Source organism: Podarcis tiliguerta, assembly GCF_965153285.1.
Source record: "Podarcis tiliguerta genome assembly, chromosome: Z".
Taxonomy (NCBI): Eukaryota; Metazoa; Chordata; class Lepidosauria; order Squamata; family Lacertidae; genus Podarcis; species Podarcis tiliguerta.
The window spans coordinates 29577111-29597542 of NC_139553.1; the positions used below are offsets into that span (position 1 = coordinate 29577111).

A 20432-nucleotide genomic window follows, 5' to 3' on the forward strand; every position below is an offset into this window, starting at 1 on the left:
CTTAATTTCACCACGGTGGATAACAAGTTGAATAACATAGTTTTGGGTGCAAGATGGGCTGCAGCAGAATGGATACAGTGCTGCATGTAATGAATACAGGATAGGACGGAAAGCAATGTCTTCTTGCGTCGTTACTGGCCACAGGATGCTGCTTGTTGTAGGGGAAAATGGGAAATTGGGGTGGTGGGGAGGTAGAATGAAAAGAGACTTCAGCTTGCTTTCTGGAACCCTGAGCAGGTGCATTCCACACTGCAGCATTTGATTTGAGGTTCCACTTGTTTGCAAATTCTTAATAGCCTGTTGTATATTAATCATTGCTCATCTCATTATTTCTCAGGGGATGTACATCAAGTCAACGTATGACGGGCTGCACGTGATCACTGGAACGACAGAAAACGTAGGTTTTGTTCACTGTGATCATTTTCTTGATTCTTCTGTCTCCATAAGTTGAATGTTACAACTGTTTTACTGGGTATCCTCCATGGACAGAGTATGCTAGGATTTGCTTCATTTGTTTCAGTAAGACAAGAACAGGAGACGTTCCCAGCAAATTGTGCCTCATTATTTTCGCTCTCTCTAGTTATCTTCCATATGAAATACAGTAAATTCCACAAATAGCATCTATTTCCCCGAAAGAAAGAAAATCGAGTTTCTCAACAGTGCACAGAAACTTTGCGTATTGCTCCCAGAGGTTGTAACAGACATTCCAGAGAAAAGAACCTTGCTATAATTATGATGTCTGGCCTAGATTTTTGAACTGCATTGAAGACAAGTTCTGGCACAGAGTCATAACATGGGGGGGTCCCCACACCTCATCCCCCAGTCAGCAATTTCTCTGGTCAAGGATTGAGGAGTAGCAGGAAGAAGTATCCTATTGTCACCTATGTTAGGTGTGGGGAAGATGGGCATTGTTTGGAGAAAATGGACCTAACCCATTCTAGCAGCAAAGATCAGGAAAATAGAATTGCCCTGTTAAGGAAGTTCTGTTGAAATCTTCTTAATACTGGCTATGTTAGGCATCCCATTTACAGTGTTTCAAAGTGCGTACTTAAGCAGTCTACTCACAATCATTAGGACTTTTCAGAAACACACTGGAACAGAAAGCAGTTTCCTGGGGGGGGGGGGGGAGTATATCTTGATGTTAAATGAGGGGGTTAGTTCAATTCTGAAAGATGATGGAATCAGGTTCTTGGTAATGGAGATGAAAATGAAGATTTAGTAATGGTCAGACCATACTTGGGACTTAGTTCATAATTCATAATTGTCCATTGCGGAAAGGAGCTTAGTTTGAGCCATGAAATCCTAAGTTAGCTACTGAATTGTGATTGATGAGCAAAGTTCCCTCGCTTGCCATTTTGTTCATTAAGTTTTTTACATCCATCACTTTTTTTGTCATTACCTAGATGTGAAAGTGATGATGGTGTACAAACTCTCAGCCAATTCATGCAACTCTATTGGGCCTGGATATATTTCACATCGGGTGGCCATTTGACAGACCTTGGGCCAGATCTGGCTTCAAAGCAACTTTATCTGCCCATCTCCGCCTGATTACTATACCCAGTTTTAATCAAAGTGTGCCACTCCAAAAGGGACTCTCATATTTCATAGGATCTGCATTGTAGCCATGCTCTGAAGGGGAAGTTCCAGCTGGCAAATCTGCCTCTCATAGTTTTTTTAAAAAGCGGGTGTTGAGTCTTCTTTGCATCCTGTTGGTGGGTGATACTTAGCTGGTATAGAAACATATGGCCATGCCTATATTATGGAACGTCCTACATATGGCTACCAAATGGAGCATCTCTGCCATATCAGCATACCCAATCTCTGAGATAAGTTGGTGGGGGCACTGTGCTTGCAATGCTGCCAGTGAGTATTACTTGCTCTGCTCTGCTGGGACAGGCCCTTCTTGGTGATTGTACCCTGGGTGTGGAACTCTCTCCTCCTAGAGGTGCAGATGGCAATGACATCATTGGCCTTTCGTCATCTAGTCAATGAGTTGTTTAGCCTACCCATCCTATTCTGTGTTTTGTATTGTTTGCTTTGATTTTAAATTACATCTGTTTTTACATGTGTCTTTGTTGGTGGAAACCATTTGCGACCTTTGATGGAAATCAATCTAAAAACTGTATAGATAAATAAATTATAAATAAATATGGGGCTCCGGTTCAGCCCCTCTCCACTGGCCTTCCACCATTTTGTGAAGACCTTTCTCTCCTGTATTTTGCTGAGCTGAACCTATTCTTCTAACACACTGAGATTTTGAGGAGTCTTTTTTATCTGTGATTTTAATCTGGATTTTAACAGAGTTGTTGCCGTTGTGATGATTTGCTTTTTAAATACATTGTGAGCCACCTTGAGTATGGGGGAATTTATTAATGTGCTTTGTTTAGAATGTTCAGTGACCACCCAGACAACAACATTTTCTTGGCAATTAATATACAAACTGAGACATAGTTAAAACATTTAAAGCACACTTAAAGCACAAAACATCAGCCACTTCAATTTCCTCACTAAAAACCAGCCCAAGCTGCATAACAGCATTTTTTTAATATAAAAAATGGAAAGATGGGGTGTAAATTATTTTAATAACATTTTTAATAACATTGCCCAGATACAGCACCAACAAAGTCTGGATTTTGAACTCTAAATATTTTACAAATCATGAATACTTGCTTAGGCTCCTTATGCATAATTCCTAATGCATAATTTGTTCTGATTTTGTCATAGTGGGGGATAACCTTTCCAACTGTTTAAAGATCTGAATGCCTGCTGTTTGATCTCTGGAAGTCCTGCTTAGATTAAATGGCTCTGTGATTTAGCCTGGCATTATCTGTGGGAGTTGAAAGTAACCCTCCAAGCCTCTCCATCAAGCCCTCAGGAATCTCCCCAGGGCACACCTCCCTAGGCCAAACCCCCTCTGTGGTCCTGCTCCATGCCCTCCACTGTTGCTTTTGCCTGGCTGGATTGTGATAATACCTCTTTAGGTATGGGTATCTCTGAGTGGCATCTAGCTGCTCAAATGTAGCCCACTGTGCAAAGGTAAGAGTTACATCTATTGCTCTGCTCACATTTTGCCTCCAGCCCACCCCCAATTTTGCAGCTGGCTCCATCCACTGCAATCGTGCAACCTATGGAAGATTGCCTGGGAGTGAATGTGAACCTCAGATTGAAGAAAAATTTCCCACCACAGTGTATAGGCCTGAAAAATAGCTTTCCTTTCCTTCTTAAAATAGTAATAATAATACTAGGGTGCTGTTGCCTTTTACTAAAAAAATGCATACACACAATCCCCCCAATAAAAATGTGCATAATATAGATAGCCTAGCACAACCCTAACCCATTCAGCACATAGACAGAATCTGAATCTGTTGCCTGCCCATTGTCTGGGAGGCCCAGTTTGCAGCCAAACTAGCCTTCTCACTACTTCTCTGTTACATTTCCAAAAGTGGCTGGATGAACTTTAATAGGAGCATCTTTGTGGGGGAGTAGGGGAGAGTGACACACCTTTGGCCCTTCAACTGACATGGCTCTTTTGAACCACAACTCCCATCAGTCTCATTCTGGTTGGGTTGATGGGAGTTGTAGTCAAAAGCAGCTGGATGACACTGGGATGGTGAAGGCATAGCAATATCTTTATTGCTGATAATAGATCATTCAACTCGCTTTTAATTGAACCTCCTGCCATTTGTGTCTCTCTCCTCCACTCCCCTGCTTACCTACCCACCCACCGACCCGCAATTTCCAATTTTTAATCTCACTGCGATTGCTATAGAGTTCTGTTTCAAAGCCTTGAGCTTAATGAAGCATATTTGGGTCCAGGAAATTAGGTGGGCTTATAAAATAGTCAAATGTAATTAAGCTGAGGAACCGTGCTAACTAGAGATGGGAAAAGTCCATTTAGTTCAAGCACTCAATCCTTCCCTGTTAGCGAGGACTACACCCGCTAGTGTTCTGGGCCATTTAAAATCAGCTAAACTGAAACCGTTAAAAGTGACGTTGAGGAGGCAAAGCAGTAAAGGAACTACTTGTGCATCATGATGGCCCAGAAAACATTACATGATATGCCTTAAGATTAGGGTTGCAGAACTGCCAACCTGTGGGCAAGATGTTGTCTGCAGAATCTTAGGGACCTCACAGGTAATCTTCCAGGGGCCTCCCCTGCTTGACCCCACCCCCATCTTCAGGGCCCCCCACAGATCCAGCCCCCGCCACAGTTGCACCTTCATCTCAGGATGGGGCAGGGGTAGCGTGAGGTTCCACAAACGCTGCTCCTAGACAAGAACCCTCCCCTGCCTTGGAGCTAAGCTGACATGTCTCATTTGACCCTTAGAAAGCAGAGTATTATCTCTTCAAATGAAGAAGAGAAGAGTGGCCATTTATGCATCGTTTAAAAAAACAACAACAAGAGGGCACAGATTTACATTAAAAAAGCATATGCTAGTTTGTATGCATAGATGCAAATTTAGAAATAATGGTTACGATTTAAATAGAAAGACTGTGGGTTGTGGCACACTTACTTCTACTCCGAGTAGACCCATTTAAATTAATAGACCTAAGGTAGTGATTTCTGTTAATTTAAATGGATCTACTTCTGAGTAAAAGTAGCATTGGCTACAACCTCATGATTCCATTTATAATTCAAATAGGACTCAGACAGGGCAGTACATCATGGAGAAGGATATATGAACACTGTAGGTCCCATGTGTGCCTGCCCAGTCTGCAGTCCAGGTGTTCACTGTTGGTGGGCAAGTTCAAGGTTCCTGCTCTGCCCTCTTAGGTTTGAGCCAGATTTGGACCAGATAAAAAACTCCCTTCAATTGAGGGCTGCCTTCTGACAGCCCTTGAAACGGACTCCTCTGTAAGGTAGGACACATGCCACTGTAGGAGGAATAACACAGTTTCAGATGAGAAAGCCTTAAACAATTTGTATTGCTTGTAGAACTCTGATTGTTAGGAAATGGAAGAGAGATTATTGGCCTATTATATTGTCTTCACAGATGTCTCTAAAATCTATTTAGAATAAATTGTGGCAATTATTCTAATTCAGCAACAAAACACGCACACTAATTTTATTGTGATATTTATATCGCGTCATATCCATGACAATTTGGTAGACCTTGCAAAGCGTTTATCCCTCCCTTCTTTTCCCCCTCTCTCCATTTGCCTTCCTTCTTTTTACTATCCTGAAGATAACTTAAAGGAAATATAGGCTTATATAAGAAAGAGACTGGTGCCCTGTTTGAGCTAGAAAGGGCTCAGAAAACTCCTATGATGAGGACTGAAGGAGACTTTTTAGCACAGAAGTCAGGAAGGGCCACATTCCCTTCTGGGTAACCTTCAGGAGGCTGCATGCTATTGGGGGGGGGGAGGCAAAAGTTACCTACAATTTTGCCTTTGCACAGTGGGCTTTGTTTCTGCAGACACTCTCATGCCCCTTTCTATCCTCCATCCAAGCAAAAAAGAGTCATTTTCAGAGTTCAGGGATGCATTCCAGCCCGACAAAAGCATGGTAAAAGGCATGGCCTGGGGAGAGTTCCAAGGGCCAGCCAACGAGGCTAGGAGGGCCATATGTGGCCATCAGGACTGAAGTTTCCCATCCCCAAGGTAGCAGCTTGAACACAGCCAGCAAAGCTACCAGAAAATAACCTTGGTGGGATGGCAGGAGGAAATGAATCAGCTTTATAAAACTGTATGGATGCCTTCCTCCGCACACTCCCCTGTTCCAAGATGCAAATAAATAAGTTAATGAAAGAGCAGGACAAAAGTCTCCAGTGGTTTCTTCCCCAAAGGGAACTGACCCTGTGAAAAGCAAGGGTCCTGAAACTTTCCACTGCTTGAGGAAGCACGCAAATGTTCTCAGCAGGCTAATGCAAGGGCTTGGCCTGCCTTTCTATCCTTGTCTGCCAGCTGCAGGGTAGCTGGCCACTGATGGACTCTAATGGACTCTAATGCTGATAGATTTTTAAATGCTGTTCATTGACAGTATGAAAGGCTGTGCACACGCTGCACTAAACCCACCCCATATCCTATGCCAAGCTAACAACTCTCTCTCTCTCTCTCTCTCTCTCTCTCTCTCACACACACACACACACGCAAATGTTACAATCGGAATAAGTTTTGCATGTCAAGGTAATTTGACGGTGTTGTCCATTTTCATAGAAGGCACTTGTTGACTCATAGAATCAGAGTTGGGATCCTGAGGATCATCTAGTCCAGCCCAAATACAGTATGCAGCTGTCCGATGTGGGGGGTGGGGGTGGGTAGAACCTGCAGCCTTGGCATTGTCAGCACCTTGCTCTAACTGTTTTGTAGAATTGTTTCTTTTTTTACTAGCCACAACTACAGAGGCCACAGTTATACGTAATGCCAAACCACAGTCTACAAACACGGTCTACAAATTACCATGGTTTGACATTATTTGCATGACCAGAGCCCAGCTTTCATTGGAGGCATTTGAACAAAGAATGGACATTCCACCCAGGCAAGTGCCGCCTGCCTGACCTCTCCAGGAAGAGGCAGACGCTTCACACAGCTAATTGTCTCTGTGACCAATAACTGCCTTCTTCCTCCCCACCTCCTTTCTGACATCGTAATATACTGCCATATCGCGAAGTTTAGCTGGCAATATATTACGATGCTGGAAAGCAGATATCACCCAGACCTAGTCCTGATGGGTCTAATTAGACCCACTGGCCCCTCTGCTCTCTCGGGACAAAGTTAATATGTGAACCACTTTAGACACTCAGCGCTCTTAGCTATTAGTATTAAGATGAGGTCTGGAGGGCTGTTCTGCCGTTCTTTTTTATTGAGTTCTGTCTGCAGGCATATTTGCAATTAAAAACCTCAAATGAAACCTAGATGGGGAGATAGAACACATCCAGGAAGTAGCGAGCAGCATCTTCTGAAGCATGACACGTTGTCCCTGCTCTTGGTTGAAGTGCACTGTGCTTTTGCTTACCTAGGTAAAGAGTAAGTTTTATTGCTGCTTAGAAACATTATCCCCAGGTCTCAGGCAGGGGTTTTGATGCAAGGTTGTTGGGTCTTTTTTGTTTTCTTAGGCTAGTAGAAAATGCTAGTAGGAATGAGCCTGGCACTATTACCAGTGATCAATCTGAAGGGGGGAGAACAGCTGAGCCAAGCCGTTCCATGCCTTTTGGGTAGAAAAACAGCAATAAAATGGTGGATGAGTGGAAATCAAGGCAGCTAGAGTAGGTCCATGATAGGGAAGGGCTGTAGGTCAGTGGTAGGGTGAATTCTTTGCATGAACAAGATCCTAGGTGCAACTCCTAGTATCTCTAGGTTGGGCTGGGAGAAGCACCCTCTCCACCTGAAACCTTGAAGAGGCACTGTCAATCACTGCAGGCGATGCTGTCAAAGACCAAGCTGTCAGTAAATCACACCTTTCACAGTTGAAGTTAACTCTTTATTAGCAGAAACACCATCTCCACAGACTTGACAGGGTGTCAGGCCTAATGAGTGCAGCAGCTCATCCCCATGAATCAGTTGCCAAGACTGATTCATGAAGTCCCTGCCTCCCCACAGCTATCTAAGTCCCTTCTTCTCCAGGGGTTTTTCTAAGCAATCGGGGACTGTTCTTGTTTGCAGCCTGCTGCTGCTCTGTCTGTTTCAGCTCTCTTCTGGTTTTGGGAGACAAGGAGGGATGAGAGCTAGTTGCGGCAGGAGGGAGAGACGTCGGTGACTCTTCTCCAGGCTGACTAATCTCTGCCTCTTGGCCTCCCACTCTCCAGCTTCAGCTTCTTCCTCTAATTCTGGACTTCTCTCTGCCACTAACTCTCCCAGCTCACTAAGCACTGTTACCTTTTCAGCTTCTGACACCTCCGCTTCCCAGTCTTCTCCCTAATCTGCCTCTGAGCACTCATTGTCATCCCATCACCAGTCCCTGGACTCAGCCTTCTCCCCCTGGTGGTTCACCAGTTGCTTCCTCCCACCATTCCTCTGTGTTTAATTAGTCCATGACAGTGCTGAACTAGATGGACCAATTGGTCTGATCTGGTATAAGGAAGCTTCCAAGTTTCCTGAGATCAGTGCATTTCTTTATTTAAAGTATTTATTTGTTTGCTTTTATAAGAACATCTTATAAACTACTAACTCTCAAAGCAAAATACTATGTTAGTGTATAACAATTATCAATTAAACATCATAAAATTACAAAATCATAAATGCATTTTTATGCTGTAAACTGCCCCGAGATCTTCGGAAGAAGGACTGTATGTAAATTTAATAAATAAAATAATATATCCTGGAGGGAAGGAGGGGTGCAAATGTGATAAATAAACACACGGGCAGTGGTAAAGATCATTTCAGCAATAACCAAGTAATAAAGAGCTTTTGAATAAAGTGCTATTTTAATGATGGCAGGAAAAAATGATGGTGGAAGCCTCGAATCAGCACACTTCTACATTTTGAAGCAAAGAAATAGCCCTTGTGCCAAGATAATAATTTTCTTTATAGCGTCAAAAGCTTTATATGTTAAGCAAAAAGAAAAGAAAAGCAAAAAGAAAAGCAGCAGGCTTTTACTTTCTTCATTATATTTTAATCTACCCCAGTATTATAAATCCATGATTAGAAAGGTGGAGACAGGCTGGAAAGAAGCACCACAATGCCAAGGATGTAGGATTTTTTTTGTGGGGGAGGGAGTGGGTGGGTCAAAGTCTACATGAGAGAAAAAGAAGGGAAATGGAAGGAAATAGGCAATGTGGTTTGGGAGGGCCATAGCCTAACAGGTCCCAGTTCCAATCTCCAGACTCTCTAGGAATGTCCCTTGCCTGGAATTCTGGGGGGCCCTGCCAGAATTAGAATGGGTCTGACCCATTATAAGGCAGCTTCCTAATTTCCTGACCCATTTTGATTGTGGCTTCTCAGCCTGAGGTTTTAATCCTTACACAGGCAAAAGCCCACAAGCCTAGCTTCTGGTTCTCAGAAACTAGTTCTCAGAAAGGGTAAATAAACGCAGGGGTACAGAAGATTTAAAACATTTAAACCCAAAACCTGATACATGTTTATCAGCCAGAGTAAAGAAAGACATGCATGTCTTCTTGACTGTCCCAAAATAACTTTCTCCATACTTTCTCGGTATTTTTGGGAAAGGGTCCATGCCAGATGCTAGATGAAGTGGTTTCTAAACCATCCTATTATTTCCCGATTTTTTAGCTTTGTCCTCCTTTTGCAGCCACCAAGAAACCCTTTGTCACACTTTCCTTCCAGTGAAGAAATGCAATTTCCTTTGCAGTCTTCCCCCACCTACCCCCATTCCTCTACCATTAATTACACTGGTCAACAACAAATCTGTTGTCTGCATTTTTTCAGTTGATTTAGGATGAATCTGATGTGCTGAATCCAAAAATCACATTGGTTTTGCTCAATCAGGTCAAGTTTTTGAGCTATGGCCACATGTCGGGTTTTTTACGTTTTTGTTCACATGTACGCTTGTGTGGAGCATTTTAGAAGAAGTTGGTGGGGGTAAAATGCCATGTCGAATAATTGTTTTGATTGGAAATGATTATTTTAATGACAAGAAGTATTCAGGTCCGATAGTTCTGGCTGATTATGTCGAAAAGGGATCAGTTTGAAGTCATAAAACCATAAAACCTCGAAAGCTTCCATAAATTGGTGCGGCAAAGTTGGGGGATCAAAACTAAGTTAATCCTGATCTTCAATCAGCACATCATCATGTAGCTCATTGTGATGAAATTCCAGTGCCTATCTTCGGAGAACTTCCTGACATTAGTGACGAAGAAGCCTCCAGTGTTGAAGGACATGAAGAAGAAGTGGTTCTTGAAGATGATGCTCCACATCCATTTTCCCAAAAGGAGTTGAATGATCTAGTTCGTGACCTCAGCTTGTCAAAGGACTCTGCCGAACTGTTGGCATCCAGATTGAAGGAAAAAAACCTCCTCTCTGACAGTGCTCGCAACAGCTTCTTCCGCAACAGGCATCAAGAGTACCTCCGTTTTTTCTCGGAAGAGAAGGACTTGGTGTACTGTGCAGATATTGCGCAGCTTCTGCTCAAGCTTGGAGTGCCTCAGTACGAACCCAAAGATTGGAGACTGTTCATTGACAGCAGCAAGCGATCACTGAAATGTGTTCTGCTACACAACGGCAACCAGTTTGCCTCTATACCCCTGGCTCACTCAAGTACACTGAAGGAGCACTATGAAGCGGTGAAGTATGTGCTGGAGAAAATTGGTTATGATCAGCATAAGTGGTTTATTTGTGTTGACCTGAAGATGGTTGCCTTTTTGTTGGGACAACAGTCTGGCTTCACCAAGTACCCATGTTTTCTGTGCATGTGGGATAGTAGGGACCGTGCTCAACATTACACAAAGAAGGACTGGCCTGTGTGGGAGGCATTGGTGCCTTGCAAAAAAAGGAACGTCATCAACAACCCTCTGGTGGACAGAGACAGAATACTCTTCCCACCGCTGCACATCAAGCTCGGCTTAATCAAGCAGTTCACCAAAGCTCTGAACAAGGATGGTGACTGCTTCACTTACTTGTGCCAGGCTTTTCCAGGATTGACCATGGAGAAGTTGAAAGCTGGCATCTTTGACGGTCCTCAGATCCATCAGCTCATCAGAGATCCAGAGTTCAGAAACTCAATGAACGAAGTGGAACTGGAAGCATGGAAGGCATTTGTTCTGCTGGTGAAGAACTTTCTTGGCAACAATAAGGCCAGAAACTACGCAGAACTTGTCAACAACATACTGACTGCTTTCAGAAACCTGGGCTGCAACATGAGCATCAAGATGCACTACCTATTTTCACGTATGGACCGGTTTCCTGAGAACCTGGGTTCAATGAGTGACGAGCAGGGGGAGAGATTCCATCAGGACATGAAAGAGATGGAGACCAGGCATCAGGGTCGCTGGGATGCAGTCATGATGGCTGACTGCTGTTGGACTCTGAAGAGAGACCTCCCTGCCGCTGAGCATTCCAGGAGTTCCAAGAAACGGAAGTTCAAGCCCTGAAGTTTGAAAAATGGTGAAGCAACATGCAGTTTACATGTACTTACCTTTATCAATGCCCACCATTCAGTTTACAGTAAACCTGACCTGATGGAGAGAAACGGATGCCATTTCCTGATTCAGCAGTGCAAAAATACCCTAAATCAGTTGTAGAAATCTAGAAAACATTCAAAAAGTAAAAAATTGTTGCCCAGTGTTATATATGGAAGGGTTATCATAGCTCAGTGGCAGAACATCCAATTTGCATGCAGAAGGCCACCAGTTCAATCGTTGACACTTCCTGGTAGATCTGGGGAGAACCCTGCCTGAAACCCTGGCGGATACTGCCACTCGCTGTTGACAATACAGAGCTAGATAAACCAATAGGTCTGCCTCAGGCGACTTCCTATGTTCCCATGTGCCTTTGCCTTCTGAGCAGGCCCTGTTGCCTTCTGAGCAGGCCAGTAGGTTGGGCTTTTGAACCTTGCCTTACCCAGGCAGACAAAAAGAAGTACTTCTTCGCATAGTTCCAACTATGATATTCTCCGCAACAAGAGGTGGTGGCCACAAACTTGGATGTCTTTAAAGTGGGTTAGGTGAACTCATGGAGTATAAGGCTGTCAACGACTGCTGCCCACCATGGCTTTGTTCTACCTTCACCAGCAGAGGCAGTATGCCTCTGAATGCCAATTGCTGGGAACTACAAGTAGTTGGGACGCGTGTAGCGCTGTGGGTTAAACCACAGAGTCTAGGACTTGCTGATCAGAAGGTCGGCAGTTCGAATCCCCGTGACGGGGTGAGCTCCCGTTGCTCGGTCCCTGCTCCTGCCCACCTAGCAGTTCGAAAGCACACAGTGCAAGTAGATAAATAGGTACCACGCCGGCGGGAAGGTAAACGGCGTTTCTGTGCGCTGCTCTGGTTCGCCAGAAGCGGCTTAGTCATGCTGGCCACATGACCTGGAAGCTGTACGCCGACTCCCTCGGCCAATAAAGCAAGATGAGCGCTGCAACCCCAGAGTCGGTCATGACTGGACCTAATGGTCAGGGGTCCCTTTAGCTTTACCTCACATGTAGTTAGTGGTTAGTGTTGCCCTCATTTCCTGCTTGTGGGCTTCCCATAGACATGTGGTTGGGCTACTGTGAGAACAGGATGCAGAGCTAGATGAGCCTTTGACCTCATCCAACAGGGCTGTTCTTAGGTTAATACAGATTTTTACTTTTTTGTTTATAGCTAGCTGTGCCCTGGCTTGCTCAAGCATCTGGTTTCTGACAAGTGCAATAAAATCCTGCCACTTTCCTTAAGTGTCTTCTTTAGTTATACCCTTCTGGTGTTTGGATATACTTTACAGTATTTTCCAGATCCAGGAATCTGCCGTGAACTCCAGCCAAAATCAATTGTACACTATCTTATTACAGAATCCCCACCTCCACTGCCGTTTTTGCTACCGAAAGCAACTTACTTTATTAAAAGAAAAATAGGAGAAGGAATAGGGAAGGTGGCAGAGTTGAAGAAGCATCTTTTGTTAAAGAGCTTATAAATGTTTTACTAGGAGAAATTTGTCAGTCGACGACCAAATGAAAGCCATAAATCTTTTAGTGGCGAATGTCCCTCATCTTTGGGGCTGCTGTTCAGCAAACATAAGGAAGTGGGACACACCCACAGCTTGCCACTTCGTTTCTGCTCGAAATGCTCAGTGAAATAAAAGCAACATCAAAGATGTTTCATTCCTAGTACTTCAACCAATTGATTTGGCTTCTCTTTTGAAGGAATAATTGACCCCAGCCAAGATGTAATTGAAAAAGATACCAGAAAAAGCTGGGTCAGAGTCAAGAGATGGGGAGGGCAGGGAAGAGAGAGGCAACTTGAAAAACAAGCCTGGCCTGAACCTTTGCAGCTTATGTTGGAAGAGATCTAAGGGAGAGTTCATACATATTCATGGGGAATGAGACATAATGGATCAAGCATCATCACAGCAGACAGCTGCTTCACACATGCATCTATCTAGCTTGATTTCTCTATGCTTAATAAGTGCCAGTTGAATGTGGGAACTGTTGTAGTATCATGTGTTTGGGCTGATTAGAAAATTCCATCTCTGGTGCAGGGCTGGATCCATGCAGGAGGGGGAAAGGGCCACAGTTCAGTGGTAGAGCATCTTACTTGCATGCAGTAGTTCCCAGGTTCAGTCCCCATAATATCCACGAAGGGTAAGAGCTGCAGCTCATTAGTAAGTATCTACTTTGTGATGTGGCCAAAACCACCAGACTTCTTGGGCTTGCCGATCCGAAGGTTGGCGGTTCAAATCCCCGCAACGGGGTGAGCTCCCGTTGTTCGGTCCCAGCTCCTGCCAACCTAGCAGTTCGAAAGCACATCAAAGTGCAAGTAGATAAATAGGTACCACTCCAGCGGGAAGGTAAACGGCGTTTCCGTGTGCTGCTCTGGTTCGCCAGAAGCGGCTTAGTCATGCTGGCCACATGACGCAGAAAAACTGTCTGTGGATAAACGTCATCTCCCTCGGCCAGTAAAGTGAGATGAGCGCTGCAACCCCAGAGTCGTTCGTGACTGGACTGAACTGTCAGAGGTCCTTTACCTTTACCTTTTACCTTGCATGTAGAAAGTTCTAGGTTGAATACCTGGCATTTGCAGATAGGGTGAGAGAACCCTGTTTGGAATCTTTGAGAGCTGTTGTTAGTCAGTGTAGACAATACAGAGCTAGATTTACCAACGGCCTGACTCAGCAGAAAGTAGCTTCATATGTTCCAGTGTTCCTACAAAGTCTCCGTTAGGGCCTCCGTCCTATGACAGTGTCCCCCAGCCACTGTTTCTGTTCCACTGCATATCATCTTTGCTAAAAGCGGCTTTATTTGTCCCACTGTCCATGGTGGCAAAATTATGTAACTTATGTAATTAGGTCATATAAATTATGTTGCCACTGCATTATTCCATTCCCATTTGTTTCAATGCAAAGGAAATGCAATGCAAATGTAGGAGAGGGAGGAAGTCATCAGTTACATCTAAATTTTATGATACAGTTCTCCAACCAAACCATGTTTACAAGAATGCACATTTATGAGGAAACTGCATAAAACCATATAGAACATTGAAAATAACATACGGAAATGCATTATATTAGGGGAAGTTGCTTGCCAAAATGTGTACATTAGTCAAAACTGCATATAAAAATGCCTTCATTGGGAGAAATGTGCATTAAAGTGCTGATGAATTTTCATGAGGGTTTAAAAATGAAACAAAACCTGTAAATCTTTGCAAAACATGGAGAACTGAGTTTAAGATTGTGAAAAATGAGAAACAGAGAGAACCAAAACTGATAGACTCTTCCCTCCCCAGTCCTCACACATTCCTTTTGAAAGCCTGAAGAGGGCTTAAGAGTGTCACTTTGTAAAGAATGAATCAATATTATCTTGGTGCCAGACAGAATTATGCCGTGGACTAGAATTGTAATAGTACAGTTGCAAAGTGTGAAGAATTCCACCACTGGGTTTTCCCATTGTCAAGTTTCTCTCTCTTCCCCCCACCATTCTCTTGCCTTTAGTCTCCAGCAGACCAGTGCAAGAAAATCCATGCAGGGGATGAAGTGATCCAAGTCAACCATCAAACTGTGGTGAGTACTTTTCCAATTAATCCGAGTGTCTCTATTCATCTCCACCTGGCTTCATTGTTCACCACCTTTCAGATATTTCTGACAGCTCCCATCAGTCCCAAACGTCACAGCCAACTGCACCGTCTGGGACTGGTGGGCATTGTACTCCAAAATACCTGGAGGGCACTAGGTTGGTGAAGGCTGGTATAAATATCCCCCCTTGTTAGCAACACCAGCTTATTGCAAATGCTTATTTAGAGTTGCTATCCTTAGGCACAATTTCTGCTGCGAATTTGTCCTGACGTTGCTGGGGGAAAGTTTGAAATATATTTATTTGTCTTTTTTGCCAAAAGGAATGCATACTCAGGCTTGATTCAGAACAAAGGCTTTTGGCAGAGGGAGGGGATAAAGCCTTTAATGTTTTAATGTAAGCAGGAAGTGCCAGGTAAGAGTATCTTTTACTGCGAGCCATTACCAACTAATGGCAACCCCTCCTAGGTTTGGGACCATAGCTCAGCGTTTTGCAGCAGAAGTTCCCAGGTTCAGTCCCCAGCATTTCCATTTAAAGTGACAAGGAAGCAGGCAGTGTGAAAGGTCTTTTCCAATTGGGGAAGGGGGCCATAGCTTATTGGTAGGGTAACTACTGGTTGGACTGGGGAAGACTCTCTGTCTGAAACATGGTGGAGCTGCTGCCAGTCTGTGTAGGCAGTCCTGAGCTAGATGGACCAGAGGTCTGGCTCAGCAGAAGGCAACTTTCTATATACCTACATTGCTAGGCAATACTGCACTTGATGGACACATGGTCACACCTGGTGTAAGGCAGCTCTCTGCTTTCCTGATATCTATGGAGCAAGGTATGTTGCTCTAGGGTTACAGAATCAAAGGGAGGCACATCCTGGAGTGTGTCAAGGGGCCAAGGGCCATTGGGAGCTACACCCCAACCTATGGCGAGGGGGAGACTAACCTGTCCAATCTGTTGTCCCAAGAATGAGCAGCTGTAGGAAGCTTGCTTCCCCCCACCCATCTCCCTTCATGAAAGAACACTCTACTCTAACCACCTGTTACTGGAAGGGAGGCATGTTCTAGCCTATGCCACCAGCCATGTGACTCTTGGCCACAAATAGGCTGACCCCCTGCCTCCCAAGAAGTGCATCATGGAAAAAGCCACATCCATTGCATAACAAAGGACCAGCTGCTCCAGTGCTTGCATTCCTTTCCCCTCCCCAGTTATTTTCCCTTTTACTTCATGTCCATTAGATTGTGAGCCTTCAGGCAGAGAATGTCTTCCCTTTTGTACCGTGCTTACAAAATGCTGAGCAGTTTAAAGGTGTTCAATAATACTGTTGTTGCGACTGCACTGTTTACTGATCTTCTTTGGAGTCTCTTCTCTGCATTCCCCTGTCTTCAGATAAGACTTGTAGAAGTGACTGGAACAGGGCCTTTTATGTGGTGGTGCCCTGCTTCTAGAACTCCCCAAACAACAAGATTTTCACCTCTTGCTAAATTTTGGTGGATTGTCATGTTTGCACACGCTGTTGTCTTTGGTGCTATTGTCTATTTTAATCTGGTTATTACTTATTTTATACTCTGAGATATATATTTTTATTTTGGTGATTTGGATTATTGGCTCTATGATTTTTTAAAAAATCTTTGTTTTACAAGCCACCTGTGTTGAGCAATAATGTTTGAAGAAATGCAAACAATAAGCACATACTAAAACTAAACTGAAGTTGAATTTGTCAGGGCAGATTTGGTTTTGAATAAGCTCTGCTTATGGGATCTCAACTTGGCTCTGGATGTTACAAGAAGTGCCAACTAGAGGTGTGGTATTTTCTGAAAAGCTCCGTGCTGCTGTTATCTGCAGGGATTTTTTCTAATTTTCATCTTGTTCCTTGATCTCAATGAGAAGTGAGGTATTATTATTTTTTACCAGTTTCACTAAAAATGTGAGCAATTCTTACATAATATGTACAGCATTATATACTGTAAAAAGTGCATTATTATGCGCACATATTCTCCAGGTTTCCTTAATTAACCAGCACATAAACAAATACAGCAACATATATAACTATATGAAATTACCCATTAATACGATGTATTAATACTTTGCAGAAATATAATACAGCATAGAGCTTGACTCTTCCATACATATTAATGTATATGTTAATGATTTTATATGCAGAATGCACATGATATATATTTTTCTGTGTATAATTTTGCATTGCTCGCACAGAATCAGGCAAGTGTGGGTGTAAAGTGTGCTCTCTGCATAAGAGGCAGTCTAGGGTGGGCTAGGCTTAGCCAGGTTAGAACTGCCATATTATATGTATAGGCCACTTTAAAACATTTTTCTCCTCCACCCGTAGTGCTGTCAACATGCATGAAAAGGGACTCTATCCTCTTTAGGAAGCATTGCAAGACAGATACCCAGGCAGGCTATTTGGAAGCCTAGTTCAATTTTCTAAGAATCTGAGGGTGGCTCTGCTGGATCAGATTAGGGTTTCATCCTGTCCAGCAAACTGTGTCCTACAAGGAGCAGCCATTTGCTTCTGGAAGCTCACGAGCAAGTCATAAAGGCTACCTCTGTTGTTTAATGACATCTACTACAAAGAGGTGTGCTGCCCCCATATGTGGGCATTGTTAAGATCATCCACAGAAACCTTCTTGTTAGAAGAGGAGAAGAGGAGGTTAAGGGGTGATATGATAGCCATGTTCAAATATATAAAAGGATGTCACATAGAGGAGGGAGAAAGGTTGTTTTCTGCTGCTCCAGAGAAGCGGACACGGAGCAATGGATCCAAACTACAAGAAAGAAGATTCCACCTAAACATTAGGAAGAACTTCCTGACAGTAAGAGCTGTTTGACAGTGGAATTTGCTGCCAAGGAATGTGGTGGAGTCTCCTTCTTTGGAGGTCTTTAAGCAGAGGCTTGACAACCATATGTCAGGAGTGCTCTGATGGTGTTTCCTGCTTGGCAGGGGGTTGGACTCGATGGCCCTTGTGGTCTCTTCCAACTCTATGATTCTATGATTCTATGTATGTACAGGGCTGATTGTATTGTGTTGTATGTTGCAAATTTTGTTTGTAAGATTCCTTGAACTATGGCGAAAGGTGGATCTTAAATGTTTGCTTGCTTGCTTGCTTCAATTTGGGTCTCACCTCATACAAATATTCTCTAGGCTAGTAGCCCTCAACTCATCTTTAACCAAAACATACGTTTGGGAATCAATTTCTTTGTTACTGTTATTAATAATAATACTTGCATACTGTCATTAATAATACTTGTACACTGCTTTATATTTCAGTAAATGCATATGTGGTTCACATATATCAACCAAAATCAATATATTTGCGGTGGTGCTGCTTAGATCAGGCTGTGATCCAGTGCTAGATCCCAGACCACCAATTGAGGACTAATGCTCTAAGCCAGGGGTTCCCAAACTTGGGTCTCCAGCTGTTTTTTGTCTACAACTTCCATCATCCTTAGCTAGCAGGGCCAGTGGTCAGGGATGATGGGAATTGTAGGTTGTTTTTAAAAACAAAAATAAAGCTGGAGACCCAAGTTTGGAAAACCCTTCTCTAGGCTACAAACCAATAAGAAAGACAAAATCATAATATACAGCATTTCAGTAAAAACATAAATGAGTAACGGGGAAATAATAAAAAGAGGGGAATTGAAGGTATTGAAGGAATTCCCCTGCCTTTTTTAAAAGTCAAAACAGATTTGCCCCCCTTTTAAAATACCGCCAAGTGGGAAGGGAAATAAGTACTTAAGCTCCAATGGCGGCATATCAACCACTTCTCATTCTGGGAGCATATTAGGGGAAGAGGAAGATCCACACCCAAATTGCTAGTGAGAGCCACAGTGGTATAGTTGTTATAGTGCTGGGCTAATAATAATAACAATAATTTTATTATTTATATGCTGCCCATCTGACTGGGTTGCCCCAGCCACTTTGGGCAGTTCTGACAAAATATCAAAACAGAATAAGAGCTCAAACATTAAAAAAAAAACTTTCCTGAACAGGGCTGCCTTCAGATGGCTTCCAAAAGTCATATAGTTGTTTATCTGTTTGGCATCTGATGGGAGGGTGTTCCACAGGACGGGTGCAACTACTGAGAAGGCCCTCTGCCTGGTTCCCTGTAAAGTGACTAAGACTTGGGAGAGCCACTTTCACATCTTCACTCAGCCACAAAACTCACTTGGCAACTTCAACCCTTCACTGCCTCTCAGCGTATCCTACCTAAAAGGGTGGCTGTGAGGATCAAACATGTAAGATGTGGTGCAGGGGAACCATACACAGTACCTGGATCTCCTTGGAGGAAAGGTGGAGTACCTGGAGGTGGAGGGGCAACTGCAGGGGTTTCCCTGACTGCAAGGAGGAGGCCACTGTGAATGGATGTCCTGCTATGCCCACAGCTGCCACCCCCCCCACCTGCCTGTGGTCTCTCCTATGACCCTTGTGCTCCCCCCGGATTTATGGGATTGAAGCAGCAAAACCAACACAGCATGAAAATCCTGTGCAGGGAGATGCAGTCAGACAAATTCCATCAACCCATCAAATAGTTCAAATGCACACATTTGGTTATAATGGCTAATAGCTATTTGATTGATCTACCCCACATGAGTTGTTAGGGGTGGGCACTGAAAAACAAACCCACTATCTCATAGTGTTGTCTCACAACATGGCTGTAGGACATGTTTTGGTGTCATCATGTTGGGGAATCCAGTTGGGAAGATCTTCCCAACCTAATGGTCATATTCTCTCCAGGGGCTAACAAGTGAGATAGGGACCAGCCACTATGCAGAAATGTCTGCATGAAAAGGGAGTTAATCCTCTTTTGGAAGCATTGCAATACAGATAATCCATGCAGACTTTTTGGAAGCCTAATTTGGTTTTCTAAACTGACTGTACATTTCTAACATTGCTTGTATGTAATGTGTGGAATACGCATATGTCATATTCCGTAGACTATATAGAATATACCCGTGCATATTCTATGGACTGTATACAAGCAATGCTAGAAGGAATGTGGAGGGACAGAAATACAACATTCCCAGAAAGAAAGCAAAAACCAAAATAACTAAGGCAAAAGGGATACTGCAGAGCTGGAAAGGTTCAGAAAAGGACATGTTAAATGATTGAGGGGTTGAAGCAACTCTCTTCCAAGAAAAGTGGCAACATTTAGAGGCTTCTTCATTTAGAAAAATGTGGGGGCATGAAAGAGATAAAAGTGTACATTGTGTGAAGAAAGTGGAAGGGGAAAAAGCTTTTCTTCCTATCTCATAACAGTAGAGCTTGGGGACATGCAAGCAGAATGCTGGAAGATTCGGGACAGATAAAAGAAAGTGCATTTTACATGGCATACAGTTAAACTGTGAAATTAGCTCCCACAGGAGGCAGTGATGGCCACCCACTTGCATGGCTTTGAAATATTAGATTCATGGAGGTAAAGCCTAGTAACACAACGGCTATGTCCTCTGAATACAGGTTGTTGGGGATTGCAGGTGAAAAGAGTGCTATTGCATGCAGGTCCAGCTTATGGGCTCACTAAGGGCATCTGGTTGGCCAATGAGAACAGAGTACTGGGCTAAGGCCTTTGTTCCGATACTGGTGGGATTTTCTTACATTCTTAAAGTGTATTGTTTTGTTTTTTAAGTCTTGAATCACACCACATGTGTGCTGATATACAAGCTACTTTGCAGCTGATATTTCCAATTTGGGGTTTCTTACCTTATCTTTTCTGTCGTGACCCAGCAGACGTACGTAATTTAGCCTCTAAACTGTTCTGCCCTTTAAATTAAGGAGCCACTCAACACACTTATTTCTAATTAGTTGCACAAATGCTACTTTCAGTAAGGTAAGAACTGT

At 43.4% G+C, this 20432-nt stretch overlaps 1 protein-coding gene across 4 annotated transcripts in view; it reads left to right on the forward strand.

The window, feature by feature from the left end:
* The window catches only part of LOC310669448 (connector enhancer of kinase suppressor of ras 2-like), a 314320-nt gene that overhangs the window by 164020 nt on the left and 129868 nt on the right, over positions 1 to 20432 (forward strand). For all 4 annotated transcript variants that reach the window (XM_083423485.1, XM_083423484.1, XM_083423487.1 and 1 more), the window contains 2 exons: positions 338 to 397; positions 14512 to 14580. In XM_083423485.1, coding sequence (XP_083279611.1) covers positions 338 to 397; positions 14512 to 14580 — 129 coding nt within the window. The remainder of the gene's footprint in view (positions 1 to 337; positions 398 to 14511; positions 14581 to 20432) is intronic.